The sequence below is a fragment of the Theropithecus gelada genome, chromosome 1, assembly GCF_003255815.1.
Source record: "Theropithecus gelada isolate Dixy chromosome 1, Tgel_1.0, whole genome shotgun sequence".
Classification (NCBI taxonomy): domain Eukaryota; kingdom Metazoa; phylum Chordata; class Mammalia; order Primates; family Cercopithecidae; genus Theropithecus; species Theropithecus gelada.
In genome coordinates, this window is record NC_037668.1 from 60,780,775 (window position 1) to 60,795,988 (window position 15,214).

Genomic DNA, 15,214 nt, shown 5'->3' on the forward strand with positions numbered 1-15,214 from the left:
AGATGACAAGGAGATCACATACATCAAAGAGCTTTGTAAATTGCAACGTGCTGAGAAAACCTTGGTGGTTACTCGCTGTGTCCCATTACCTCTAGGACCCTCTGGCAAAGGAACAAGAACTGGTGTTTGTGGACAGGATCAGGGAGGTAAGCATGAACTTTCAGTTTTCTCTGCCCCCACAGGCACTGTGAGGCTCAGGAAGGGTGAAGAAGTGAAGGGCACAGGTTTGGTGCCTGACAGCCCGCATAAGGATTCTAGCTCTGGGTCTCTAGCTGTGGCAACGTCAGTTGCCTAAGAGCTATGAACCTTAGTTTTCTTATCTGTGAAAGGGGTAACAAAACCTGCATTGTAGGATTGTGGTGAAGATCAAATGAGGAGGTGGTATGTGACACACCCCATGGCGCAGAGAAAGAGCCTGGTTATTGAAGAGTGCAATTCTAATAAGCGTTTCCTGGAAGTCTTCATTGAGAGCCAGCTTCTGAGCTGGGCCCTGAGGGATGGGCAGGATGTCAGTTGTGGGTGGGGGGAACAGGCAGAGGGAGCCGCCTGAGGAAGGGCTTAGCGTCAGGACGACACGGGCTACAGAAGTGTGGCCAGGCTGCAGCAGCATGTGGTGCCTGCCTCTGCAATTTTACTTTGTGGGATCCTGGCTGTGAGTTCATGGAGTCAGAAACCCCACTGTGTTCAGTGCCCAGGGCTCTGTGGGAGGCTCCACAAAGGCTCAATTAGGGCCTGTTCCCTCCCCGATGCGCGGCTGCTGGCCTGCAGGAAGAACTGCTGGCGGCGGGCCAGCCTCGCTGCGCATGCCCACCCAGAATGTCAGGCAGACAAAGGGGGGTGGAGGAGAGGCTGGGGATGCACAGCCAGGCTGCTGTGGCCTTCCTGAGCCCCCTCACCCGGGGAGGGTGGAGGCCTCTGCAGCGGCATATTGCTGATGGGGAAGATGGGGTCCGGCATCCCTGCCCCGCCTGGAACTGCCCTCCACAGGCGCCCAGACTCCACAGCTGCTCCTCTGGCTCCTCCTAGACCACTCTGCAGCAGCACTTAGCCCACTGGCCACCCTCTCCTAGTTGAAAGTTCTGCTTTGCCTCCCATCTCTGTGACTGCTGCCTCTCTGCCTCCCATGTTCCTCGGGGCTCATCCAGGTCAGCGCCTTCCATCCTCACCCTCTACACCTGCCCTCATTTTCTTTTTTTTTTTTTTTTGAGTCGGAGTCACGCTCTGTTGCCCAGGCTGGAGTGCAGTGGCGGAATCTCAGTTCACTGCAAGCTCTGCCTCCCGGGTTCACGCCATTCTCCTGCCTCAGCCTCCCGAGTAGCTGAGACTACAGGCGCCCACCACCTCGCCCGGCTAGATTTTTATATTTTTTTAGTAGAGACGGGGTTTCACTGTGTTAGCCAGGATGGTCTCGATCTCCTGACCTCGTGATCCGCCCGTCTCGGCCTCCCAAAGTGCTGGGATTACAGGCTTGAGCCACCACGCACAGCCTACCTGCCCTCATTTTCAACTCGAACTGCTTTAAGGATGGTTCCCAAGTCCGTATGGATGGCCTTGCCTGTCTCCTGAGTGCCACACCCATTTTTCCAATGGTCTCCCCAACACATCCCCCTGGGGTCCCACAGGTCTTTCCAACTCACTTGGTCTACAAGTCAACTCTTGTCTTTGCCAGCAAACTCACTGTCAGAGTAACCCTTCTAAAGTGCCAACTGGATCACAGATGATCCTGAGTTTAGAAGCCTTCCTTAGCTCCTTGACGTGCAGTAAATTGCCAAACTCTTTAGTCTGGCATTCAAGGACCTTCTCAATTTAACCCTAGCTTACCTCCCTAGTGCCACTGCATTGCAACTGCACCTGCCTAGAATGACCCTACCCAAACCCTGTATTCAACTGGCAAACTCCTACTCATCCTGCAAGACCTAGCTTGAAAGTGACCTCCTCAGAGATAACTTTCCTCTCTTTCAGGCACTTGGATGTTCCCAGAGCCTTCTGTCAACAGTCTTAATACATTGTCCCACATTTTCTGTCTTCCTGGCTAGTGAGTAAGCTCCCGCTGGGTAGGACTGACATCTACTTCGGCTCTGCACCCCTGTGCCCATCCCAGGGCCTGGTACAAAGCTGGCAATCAGGAGCTGCTTGAGGGGTGAAGGAGGGAAGGAGGGAAGAGTCTTGTCCAAGATTGCTCCGCAGAGCTGGGTGCAGGCTCCATCTTTTTTCTAGGCTGGGGTTTCAATGTCTCAGGGACGAGAGAGGATGGGAGGGAAAGGGAGGAAGGCAGGGACAGGGCAGCCAGCAGTGGAACATCAGAGTGACAGCCACCCCTGGAGCCCCAAGTACATTCCCGATGAGTCCTACTGACCCACCCAGCTTGCTGACCACAAAGCCATAGCTCTTCCAGGATACCCCAGGAGACATCCCAGCTGGAATATGCACTGGACTCTGACAGGACTGGATGGTAAACTCCCAAGTTGCCATTTACTGGCTGTGGGACTTCAGGTTGGTCACTCAACCTCTCTGTGCCTCAGTTTCCTCACTGATAAAATTGAGATAACAGTTCCTCCCTGGGACGATTTTTTTTTCTTTCCTCTTTGTTTATTTGTTTGTTTTGAGATGGAGTCTCGCTCTTGTCGCCCAGGCTGGAGTGCAGTGGCTCGATATTGGCTCACTGCAACCTCCACCTCCTGGATTCAAGCAATTCTCCTGCCTCAGCCTCTACAGTAGCTGGGATTACAGGCACCCACCACCACGCTCAGCTAATTTTTGTATTTTTAGTAGAGACGGGATTTCACCGTGTTGGCCAGGCTGGTCTTGAACTTCTGACCTCAGGTGATCTGCCCGCCTTGGCCTCCCAAAGTGCTGGGATTACAGGCATGAGCCACCACACCCAGCCGATTTTTTTTTCTTTTCACTCACGTTTTTTTAAATAACTACTTATTGTGTGCCAGACACTGTGCTAGGTTTTGGGGAATCCTGCTCTCATGGAGGTGACATTCTGTGGGTTGGCAGGATAATGAAGGGGAACACGATTCTCAGCAAAGAGAAAAGTTCTGCTCAACTGGTGTACCCCATTTATTCTAGTTCTTTCTAGGGCAGAGTCACCCTTTCCCCAACCCCCTCCTTTCAGCTCCGTGGCTGAGGAAACAGCCCCCACCCCAACCCACAACATCCCTTGGAGCACCCTGGGGCCTGGAGGCACTGGGGCCCTTTCAGAAAAACACCGTGCCAAGAATGCATCACCCTGCCAGGGCGCCACCAAGGAAAACACAGGGTTTGAGGAGGGAGATCAGATAGGCCCTCAGGCCAGGCCATTGGAGGGGCAGGCACAGCAGGAAAGCCGAGTCAGGCACCAGGTGAAATATGACCTCCAAAGCATCCATAGGCATTTCTTGTATAAACACCCCAGTCCAGACAGGAAGTGGGGCTGGGGGAACTGGAGGGGGACGTGGCCCCACAGGACCCCCCAGAGGCAGACAGATGGACAGGAAAGCGGGGGAGGAAGAGGTCAGTGGAGAAAAACAAAGAGGGGATGGGGCGTGGAGAGAAGAGAAGAAAGTGCTGCTGGGGAGAAGGAACAGACCATAATACTCCCCTCTCGTCCAGAGAGAGGCTTCCATTTGCTTCTCATCATCCGAGAGGTACAGAATCACCAGACAGATGGGGAAACTGAGGCTGTGAGAAGCAATGAGGCCAGCATCCCGTGACTGTTTATCGCCTGTTGCCCACTGAAGGTCCTGCCCAGAGGCACTCTGGAATGTTCTGTGAAGAATTGTTTGTCATGACCTTCCTGAGACCCCACAGTGGGTTGGTGGCCAAGCTGGGGCACAGATCTGGGTTTCCAATGGTGTCTCCAGGCCCCAGGATGACCTCCAGAGGCCCGGCGCATTCCTAAGGCTCTGCTGCAGCTTCTGCTGACAGAGCAGGGTCAGCCTGAAATCACCCCAGGCCTCACGACACAGAGTCACTGTACAGTGGGGACTCCACCCGGCCTTTCCAGTCCCAGAGTGCTGGACTGAGCCTGGCAGTCCCCACTGGACAGATGGGAAGGCTGGGGGTCCAGAAAAGCATGCAATTTACCCAAAGTCACACAGTGAGTTAGTGGTGGGATCAGAACCGATGTCCTTCTCAGGTCAGTGGAAAGGTTTGTTTGTTTATTTGTTTATTTATTTATTTCCCAAACCACGGTAGCCAGAGACTGCAGGGTTTGGTCCTACCTTTCAGAGTCCATATCCCATGGCCTGAGCTTAAGGGGAGATGATACCAGGGCTGGGCCACCTCTGGAGGGCTTCAAGGGGACATGCTCAGGATCGACTCCTTGGCAATGGGCTTATTCATTCATTCATTCATTTTAGAGACAGGGTATCACTCTGTCATCCAGGCTGGAGTGCAGTGGTACGATCATGGCCTACTGCAACCTCAAACTCCTGGACTCAGGCGATCCTCCCGTCTGTCTCAGTCTCCAGAGTAGCTAAGACTACAGGCATGTGCCACCACACCTAGCTATATTCAATTATTATTATTATTATTATTATTTTTGTAGAGAAGACATCTCTCTATATTGGCCAGGCTGGTCTCAAACTCCTGGGCTCAAGCCATCATCTCCTCTCGGCCTCTGAAGAGACTGGGACTACAAGTGCGTGTCACCACACCAGGGTTGGGCGTTTTTAATAAGGGGAGAGGAAAAAGAGACTGAGCACATTCCCCAGACCTCCAGGATGCCGGGAAGTGGGGGGGTTTCCGGAGGATCCCTGAACCCACCTCAACTTCCACCCAAAGTGGCAAGGGAGAAATGGCCCCATCCTTAACCCAGGGACCAGCCCAAATCCTTACCTCCAGTCACGATGGGGTGGGTCCCGCCCCATTTAATTTCACGGATGCCCCACCATCTTCCCCACCCTGCCCCTTCTCACTCCAGGTTTGGCACCTTGAAGCCCGGTTTCCGGGCACACCCGAGGCCCCGCCCCTCTTCCCCAGCTAGCCCCGCCCCTCGAATCCCTGCCCTCATCTCTGTCGGCCCCACCCCTGCGGGTGGGCCAGGCTCACCTTGGTCTCTGCCAGTTGTCGCTTGAGCAGCTGCAGCGCCTCAGTGTGCTCCCGCTCGCTGTCTTGAAGGGCCTGAAGTTGTTCCTTCAGCTCCCTCTGAAACACACACACGGCCGGGATGGGGGCAGGGGCCGCGCCTGGCCCAGGCATTCATCCCTGACCACTGCCAGGCGCTGAGGGTTAGCCTGGCCTCTGTCCCCACGTCCAACCCTTGCCTCCCGTCACAGTTCAACCACCAGCAAGTCCTGTAGAGTCTGTCTCCTAAATACCTCCAGAATCCGTCCCTATCTTTCACCCGCATCTTTGCAACAGCCTCCTCCGCTTTGGCTAACCTAGAGGCTTCTGTGACAATCAACCTCCACATACACACTCTCTGGCTCCCCACACTTGGCCCTGGATCCCCACTTAGAATTAAGGCAGGGGTCTCCAACCCCCAGACGACAGATGGGTATCGGTCGGCAGCTTGTTAGGAACCTGGCCGCACAGCAGGAGCTGGGCGGTGGTGGGGAGGGGCAAACCTTCATCTGTATTTACAGCCGCTCCCCATCGCTGGCATTACCACCTGACTCCACCTGCTGTCGGATCAGTGGTAGCATTAGATTCTCATAGGAGTGTGAACTGCACATGGGAGGGATCTAGGTTGCCTGCTCCTTATGAGAATCTAATGCCTGATGATCACTCACTGTCTCCTGTCACCCCCAGATGGGACTGTATAGCTGTGGAAAAACAAGCTCAGGGCTCCCACTGATTCTACATCATGGAGAGTTGTGTAATTATTTCATTATATATTACAATGAAATAATAGTAGAAATAAAGTGCACAATAAATGTAATGTGCTTGAATCATCCCAAAACCATCACCCCACCCCCACCACCCACACTTTGTGGAAAAATTGTCTTCCCTGAAGCTGGTCCCTGGTGCTAAAAAGGTTGAGGACTGCTGCTCTAAGGAACCAAAGCTGCACCAGTCCAATGCTACAGACTAGCTGCCAACATTCTCTGAGGGCTACAGTGGGCTGGGCACTGTTCTTAGCTCTTTGCTTGTATTAATTCACTTGGGCCTATCAGTAACCCTAAGGGAGGCACGATTATTATCTCCATCTTCTGATGGAGAAAAAGATATAGAGAGGTCAAGAAACTGGCCCCACAGCCTACAGATAAGCACGTAACGGTAAAGAAGGAATGGGAACCCGGGCAGCCTGGTTGTGGAGACCATGATCTTGATGCCTGGTGACACGTTTTCTACCATGATGACTCCTGCGATGACTAACAACAAATCCACGACACACAAGATATCAGAATTTTAAATAAAAGCATGATCAGCATCACTGATTTTTCCTTTGTCGCAGGTTCCAGTGTGGCTCAGCAGAGCACCGTTAGTGATCCTGGCCTTGTTTGAAATGTTGAATTTTGTTCATCATGGGTTTTTTGCATTTATTTTGATTTAAGAAACACTGCATTAAATACTATTCATCTCGATTGCTGAGTTTGGGGCACCTTCTGATCCCACCTCTGTCTCCAACACCCTCCCCCGTTACTCCCATCCAGCCAGTGGCCTTCTTCCTGTGCCTCCACCATCTTGAGCTCATTCCAACCTTCAACCTATGCCCTAGGACTATTCCCTCTGGCTGGTGGCCTCCACTCTCAAGAGTTTCTCATGGTGACTCCTTTGTACCATTAACTTAACTCAGCTTCCACCTCCTTGAAGAGTCTTGCCTGACGACCCCATGTACACTGGCACCTCCTCATACCCTGTCACGGGTCTGGATTCACGGTCTTCCTTGCACCTTCTGCTGTCTGAATGTATTTGACTGTGTCTTTACTGTCTGTCTCCTCACTAGAATGTGAGTTTCATGAGATTCATAGTAGGAATCTTGTCTGGCTTGTTCCCTGCCTTATGCCCAGGGACACAGTGATTATTCATCAAGTGATAAAAGGGGTGTGGAGGTGAGTGCTGCCCAGCACAGGTCCAGCTGTCTGCAGGCATTGGGAATCTCGCCCATTGTATTATCCCCAGTTGTTTTCCTGTCTGTCTCTCCTCCATCCCGTATTGGCCCATGAGTCCTCCAGGTCGGCTCCTATTGCTCCCTCTCCATATACCTCGCACCCAGCAGCAGCCTGGCACTGAGATGGGACTCAAGGATGCTTGCTGCATGAATAGAATTCCTGGAAATGGCCTCTGAGTTCCCCAGGCAGCCTGGGCTGTGAGCAGTGCCAGGAAGGCTGACTTACCTGTTCACATCCACCTCCCTCCCACTCATTCAGCTTGTCAGACCAGGGAGGGCCTCAGTAAATGTCTAGTTCAATTAATTTTACAGACTAGGCGGCAACGTGGGAAAATGTTCATGATGACATGCTGATGGAAGAATGTAGAAAACAAAATTATCTTTGAATACTATCAATCATTCACTTAACAAATATTTCTTGGGCAACTATTATGTACCAGGCACTGTTGAGGCACTGGGATATGGCAAAGGACAAGACAAACACAGTCCTTGACCATAGAGACTAGTCTAGTGGGGACGACAGACAACAAACAAGGAAAATAATAAAGGAGCGAGGTTACCAATATGGTGTGTCCTCCAGAGAAAATAAAGCAGTGTGAGATGAAGGGGACTTTAGGTAGGGTAGCCAGGGAAGGCTTCTTTGAGGAGGTGACAGCAGAAGGATGAGGAAGAGCCAGCCATGAAAATGGGGGTAAGATAGAAAAAAATAAGCTGCTCTTTTTGAGAGCCCATGCAGATGCAATGGTTGGAACTCTGGCAGCCATCTTAGGCCATGAGGCAACTGTAAAGATTGAAGTCACAAGCTGAAACCAGAAGAGTAGAAGGAAGAAGGAGCCCGAGTCCCTGATGACTACGCGGCTGCCACACCATTGGTTTACCCAGTGACATGCTAGGAAGCTGGCTGTCTCAGAAAAACTTTTTTTTTTTAAAGCCCCAACAGTGCCAATTTCCATGATGTGAATGCTCCCACTCAAGTGGATTTCAAGTTATCAGTGTGAAGTAGTAGTTGGACTTGGCATTGGGATGAGATGCACACAATCAGCTCTCAGGATCCAGTGCAACCCGCTGCAGCACACCCCACCTGGAGTCCTTTCCTAGAGACTTGTCTTACATGAGAGAGAAGTGCACCCCATCTGACTGCAGCTACTTCAGCCAGGGCTCTGTTACTAACAGCTGAAAGTCATTCCTAACATTCATATGCAGCTTGAGCAGATGCAGTCCTTGGAGCAGAGGAATCTTGCTTGCCTAAGAGAGTAGAAAGACTGCTCCTCAGGTGCCCCTGACAGCCTTGGGCTGTCCAGCCTGGGACACAGTCTGGCTGACAGAGATGGGCCGAGTGCTACAATTCTTCCCCTGGAGGTCCCCGTGGGTCCACAGAAGACCCAGCCACCCAGGCAGCTCTTCAGGATTTCTAAGAAACTGCCTTGGAGTCTGCGTTCCTCACATTGCTCAGGACACTCGAGAAACCTGGACGAATTCCTCCCTGATTTCGGAGTCAGGGAATAAGGACAGCGGGCTTGCTCCTTCCTTCTGGATCCTGGGAGAATCGGAACACTCATTTGCCCATTCCACAAACATGTGGCGAGACCTTGGGCCCCGCATGGTGCTGTGTCAGGGATGGGGACAGGGATGAGGGACGAGTCCCAAACCTGATGCCACGAGGTGTGCATGTGTTGGGGTGACAGTCAGGGACACAGACACTTACATCACGGGGAATGCTGCGATCGTGTTAGGAGATCCCAAACTTGCTCCTCTCCCTATATTTCCCAACTCAGTGAAGGGCACCCCTCCCCCAACTCCATCCCAGCCAGAAACCTCGGAGTGAGAGTCATCCTGAGTCCTACCGCCTCCAGGCCAATCCAGTGACCAGGTTTGCTCTGGAATTTGTTCTCTCCTCTCTCTGTGTGCTGCCTCTGGTTCAGTTTTCACCACTTCTTTTCTGGGCTGTGGCCCCAGGCTCCTCCCTGCCTTTAGCTCTCCTGCTGCTCCAAGTGCCCTGCATAGCAGCTGCAGTGATTGTTCTAAAGGGCAGATCTATAAATGCTTTCCCCTCTCACTCTCCCCATTGTGCCAGTCCGCAGATTTCCACATTGTCTGAGAAGAAAGGCACAAAGCCTTAGGGTGACATTCAAGGCTCTTCACTGCTGGCCCCAACCTTTTCTTCTCCAGTCCTAGCTCTTGGTCCAGATGTGTGCTGTCCAATACGACACTTGTGGCTATTTAAATTGCAATTAATTAAAATGAAATAAAATGGAAAATTCAGTTCCTCAGTTGCACTGGTCACATTTCAAGTGCTTGCCAGCCACATGGGCTGCTGTATCAGACAGTGCAGACACAGAACTGCCCATTCTCCCAGAGAGTTCTAGCGGACGGTACTGCTCCAGACACACTAAGCAGCTCACACGGCTCTCCAGGCCTTTACACATCTCTCAAGACCCAGAGCAAATGTCACCTCCCCTGGGAGTCCGTATCTCAAACTCTGTGTGCACAGTGTCCCACACTTGTATCCTGATGGCACATACTGCATTTTAATTGCAAGATTACCTGTCAATCTCCCCTACTAGGCTGGGCACAGTGGCTCACACCTGTAATCCCAACACTTTGGGAGGCTGAGGCAGGTGGATCACCTGAGGTCAGAAGTTCAAAACCAGCCTGACCAACATGGCAAAACCCCGTCTCTACTAAAAATACAAAAATTAGCCAGGCATGGTGGCGGGTGCCTGCAATCCTGGCTACTCGGGAGGCTGAGGTGAGAAAATCGCTTTAACTGAGGTGGAAGTTGCAGTGAGCCAAGATCATGCCACTGCACTCCAGCCTGGGCGACAGAGCCCAGTCTCTAAAAAAAAAAAAAAAATCCCCTACTAGATTGTACACTCCAGCCTGGGTGACAGAGCGAGACTCCGTCTTTAAAAACAGAAACAAAAAATTCTCCCCTACTAGATTGTGGGCTCTTGAGGGCAGGGACTGTGGAAAGGGGAGATTTTCACAATCTCAGTACCTAGGACAGGGCCACACACCGCTGGCCTCGCTGAGTCTTCAGGATGTTCCTGCCCAGGGATGAGGCTAGGCTGGGTCAGAGCTCACCTCTGAAAGGGTGGGAGGGGAGAGAAGGCCCCCAGCAGGCAGAGTTCCCTGGGTGGGCTAGGTGCAGAGCCTGAGGGAACATCTAACCTAGGAAAACCACACCCTAGAGTCCAGAAGGCAGGACTTAGAAGGCTGCCTGAGCTGTGTCACCCCTCCCCCTCCAACATGTCTCCTTCCTCGGTTAGAAAAATGGCTCTACCACCCATTAGGCTGTGTGAACCTAGGATGTCACCTAACCTCTCTGTGCCCCAGTGCCTTGTCTGAAAAATGGGGATAATCATATCTCCTAGGGTTGGGAGGGTAAAATGAGACAATGGTAAGAAGTGTTCAGCCTCACAGGGCACAGAGCCTGGCACACCCGGGGTGCTCGGGAGACAGAGCGGTCACTGTGTCCCGTATGCGGCTTCCTAGTCGCTTCTTTGTGTTTTCATCCCTCGCTGTGTCCAGGTGGCCCCTCCTTCCCTTCTCAGATGGCCAGAGCAGGAAGAGGCTGCAGGGACCATCTGGTTCAACCCCTTGGATTGCCAGGACAGGAAACACAGGCCCAAGGGAAGGGACCGACTGGCCCACGGCCACACACAGCTTGACAGAGGAGAACAAACTGGAAATTTTACTCCAGCAGAGAGGTCACACAGGAAACTGGAGCCTGATAAACTCCCAAGTGATAGAGCTTAACCCTGAGGAAGGACACCCGGTAACCGCAAAGATGCAGGACCAGAGGGGCTGGAGGCGGGTGTGGTTTGGGTTTTAATTTCACAGGCATCTTGTCGACCTAATTCTCACAACAATTCACAAGGTTAGTAGTGTCTTTATTGCGCCCATCTCACAGAGGGGAAAATTGAGGGTCAGTGAGGTTAGGCAGTTGCCTAAGTTCACACAGCTAGTAAGGGCAGAGGGGAGGCTCTCAGTGGCTCCAAAAATCCATGTTCAAAATCTCTTGGCCTCCCTACTTCCCATGCAAGTCAATGCAGCAAAAATTTCTGAGTACCCAGTGAGTGTCAGGCTTTGTGCTGGCCGCGCCAGGGGAGGGTCTATACATGGTCCTTGAAGAATTTGCAGTTAGTTGAGGAGGAAGGAGGAAGAAACTTGAATAGGTAAAATACAAAGAAGAACAGGATAAACATGGAGGGCCTGCTAGGATCCAGTACAGCTGACAACACCTGGCTGTGCTCACGGCGCCCTCCTTCCACCTTGATTTCCAAATCTGTAAAGTAAGGTGTTTTTTTTTTTTTTAAGACAGAATCTTGCTCTGTCACCCAGGCTGGAGTGTAGTGGTGCGATCTTGGCTCACTGCAACCTCTGCCTCCCAGGTTCAAGTGATTCTCCTGCTTCAGCCTCCTGAGTAGCTGGGATTATAGGTGCCCGCCACAATGCCCGGCTAATTTTTGTAGGTTTGTATTTCTAGTAGAGATAGGGTTTCGCCATGTTGGCCAGGCTGGTCTTGAACTCCTGACCTCAAGTGATCCGCCTACCTTGGCCTCCCAAAGTGCTGGGATTACAGGCATCAGCCATGGCGCCGGGCCTCAAATCTGTTAAGTAAGGCCTAACAGTACCTGCTCCATAGGCTTACTCTGTGAATGAAATGACTGACATGACGTACAGGGTGAGCTCAATCAATACTAGTTGTCATTATCATCATAGTAACTATATGTAAAGTTGAGACTCAGAACTAGGGGAGCTTCAAGGAAGGAGTTTATTTCTGATGGAAGGACAAAGGAAGATGGATGGCCAGGGTTCCTTCAAGTCTCCAGGATGGGCCAGGGCATTGCAGGTGGGGAGAACAGGTTGGGTAGGGGCCCCCCCTCACATGTGCAGGAAGTGGGGGTGGTTGGGGATGGCTGCAGCCAGGCATGTGACAGGTGGGTGGAGTCACAAGCTGGAAAGGCCAGTTGGGGCTAGCTAGGGTAGGGGTGGATACTGGAGGAGGCCTTGAATGTCAGCCTGGGAGAGTTGGATTCCACAGGGCCCTATCAGAGCGGGGGCGGGCAGGGCAGGATGAGGTGACTGTGGAGGACACACCTCAGAGGGTGGGGCTGTGGAGTCTGCGCAGCCCTGAGCACACAGTTATGCAAATATGCCAGTTTGAGGCTCTGGGGCTCTTAATTGGTATGAAGAAGCCAGGACTGGGGCAACAGAGGAGTTGGGGGGCACAGAGAGGCAGGGCTCAAATGTTCCCAAGGCCAGATCTCTCCTGCTGTGAGGCCATCCCTCCCTCTGGCCCGGGGGACAAAGCAGCTGTGGAAAGCCATCTCGGCTCTGGCTTCAGGGACTCTTCATCAGAAAAGCCTGTGTTCAAATCCTGACTGCATGACTTTTGCTCAGGGCTCACCTCCACAAGCTTTCACAGTGTTGTGATGAAGGCTAAGTGAGATGGCTCCTATGACATGGTCCAGCATGGTGCTGCACACAGTAGGTGCTCAAGCCTCTCCTCTTCTCCATGCCTGGGTACTGCTCTCTTTCCCTCTCTGACCCAAGGATGCCAGAAACCTGACCAGGACAAACTTGAACTTGCCTCTCTCTTTCCTACCCCAGCCCCAGTCTTTCATCTATACCTAGAACCGGATGCTCCTGGTCCTCCCAGCAGACTGGAATTCTTCTGTATCTTCAAGCCCCGACCCTCCCTGTGCAATTCCGAGCCACACAATCTCTGGCAACATCTGGCTACTCCCTGCTTCTAGGGTCTCCCACCAGCTCTCCTGGCACACTGCCCCAGAGGGCTTGGTCCATAATACAGACCTGGCCGGGCTGCACTTGCCTGCTCACATCTGTTTCTGGCTTCCTAGCATGTTAAGGATCAAGCTTAGTGGGTGCATGCATATGCGTGTGTGAGCTTGTGTGCGCATGCATGTGTATATGCGTACTTGTGTGTGTGCATGTGTGTGCATGTGTGTGTACATTCAAGCATTCAAAGCCCTTCCTGTGCTGGTCAAGCCTCACTTTTCCATTCTTACCTCCTCCTGCCACACCCTCCCCTCCAGCTACAACGAACTACCTGAATGTGTGCTCACCTCCATGCCTGTCCCTGGTCACACTCAGATAACCTGAGTTCAAGTTCCAGCTTCAGGGACACTTAGTGGTTTTCTGACCTTAGGCACAGTTTCTTTCTCTTTTTTTTTCCCTAATTAAAAAAAATTTTTTTTAGAGATAAGGGCTCACTCTGTCACCTAGGCTGAAGTGCAGTGGTGCAATCATAGCTCACTATAGCCTCAAACTCCTGGGGCTCAAGTAATCCTCCTGCCTCAGCCTCCCAAGTACCTAGCACTACAGGCATGCACCATGCCTGGATAATGTTTAAAAATTTATTGTAGAGATGGGGTCTCTCTGTGTTGCCCAGGATGGTCTCGAACTCCCAGCTCCTGGCTTCAAATGTTCCTCACACCTTGGCCTCCCAAGAGCTGGGATTAGAAGCATAAGCCACTGTGCTTGGCCTCTTTTTTAAAAAAAAAAAATTTATTGAGGTAAAATATACATATATAACTTATCATTTAACCATTTTTAAGTATAAAATTCAGAGGCAGTAAATACCTTTATATTCTTTACCCTCCTTTCTTCCTCCCACTTCTTCTCCCTTCTCTCTTTCCAGGCCCTTAGGCACAGTTTCTGTTTTTCCTTTTTTTTTTTTTTTGAGACAGGGTCTCACTCTGTCACCCAGGCTGGCTGGAGTGCAGTGGCATGATCACAGCTCACTGCAGCTTCAACCTCCTGGGCTCAGGCGATCCTTCCACCTCAGCCTCCAGAACAGCTGGGACTACAGGTGCATGAAACCATGCCCGGCTAATTTTTTTGCATTTTTTGTAGAGATAGGGTTTTGCCTTGTTGCCCAGGTTGGTCTCGAACTTCTGGACTCAAGCAATCCTCCTGCCTTGACCTCTCAAAGTACTGGAATTACAGGTGTGAGCTACTGTGCCCAGCCAGGCACCGTTTCTGAGCCTCAGTTTCTCCATTTGTAAAATGGGGCATGAGATCCATCTCATAGGGTTACTGTTAGAATTAAATGAGAGGTAGGCTGGGGGAGAGAAAGAGAAGGGGCGTGGGCCTGCTTGTCAAAGTCTTGAATCCGATCCCTGGAATGCTCTGCACCAGGCTGTGCATGTTTTTATTCCCTCTGTCCATAACATCTTTCTTTCTGCTCCCTGGCCTGAAGCACTCAGCACATCTTTTAGGATTCAGCTCAACAGAGCAAGCCTCAGTTACAGCAACCTACCAGTTCATGGGCCTATCTCTCAGGGCCACACAGGGCCAGGTCTTGTGTAGCTCTCTCCTGGGCCCAACACAGGGCTGGCCCACTGTAGCCATGGCACATATACTGGCTAAAGAAATTATGTGTATGTGTGTGTGTGTATATATATACACATGTATATATGTGTGTCTATATGCATATATATGTATATACACATATATGTATATATACACGTGTGTATATACATCTATATATGTGTATATATACACACATATATATATGCACACACATATGTATATGTATTTTTTTTTGAGATGGAGTCTTGCTCTGTCACCCAGGCTGGAGTGTAGTGGCACGATCTCGGCTCACGGCAACCTCTGCCTCCCGGGTTCAAGTGATTCTCATGCCTCAGCCTCCCCAGTAGCTGGGAATACAGGCATATGCCACCATGCCCAGCTAATTTTTTTTTTTTTTTGGTATGGAGTTTCTTTTTTGAGACGGAGTCTCGCGCTGTGTCACCCAGGCTGGAGTGCAGTGGCGCGATCTCGGCTCACTGCAAGCTCCGCCTCCCAGGTTCACGCCATTCTCCTGCCTCAGCCTCCGAGTAGCTGGGACTACAGGCGCCCACCACCACGCCCGGCTAGTTTTTTTTTTGTATTTTTAGTAGAGACGGGGTTTCACCATGTTAGCCAGGATGGTCTCGATCTCCTGACCTCGTGATCCACCCGCCTCGGCCTCCCAAAGTGCTGGGATTACAGGCTTGAGCCACCGCGCCCGGCCCAAACACTTTTAAAAGTTGTGGTGATCTGGGGCCAGGCATGGTGGCTCATATCTGTAATTCCAGCACTTTGGGAGGCCAAGGCAGGCAGATCACCTGAGGTCAGGATTTCAAGACCAGCCTGGCCAAC

General features: G+C 51.6%; 1 protein-coding gene across 2 annotated transcripts in view; it reads right to left on the reverse strand.

Moving 5' to 3' along the window:
* Positions 1 to 15,214, reverse strand: part of TRIM62 (tripartite motif containing 62) — a 35,994-nt gene that overhangs the window by 13,712 nt on the left and 7,068 nt on the right. For both annotated transcript variants that reach the window (XM_025390934.1, XM_025390942.1), the window contains exon 2: positions 5,038 to 5,133. In XM_025390934.1, the coding sequence (XP_025246719.1) occupies positions 5,038 to 5,133 (96 nt within the window). The remainder of the gene's footprint in view (positions 1 to 5,037; positions 5,134 to 15,214) is intronic.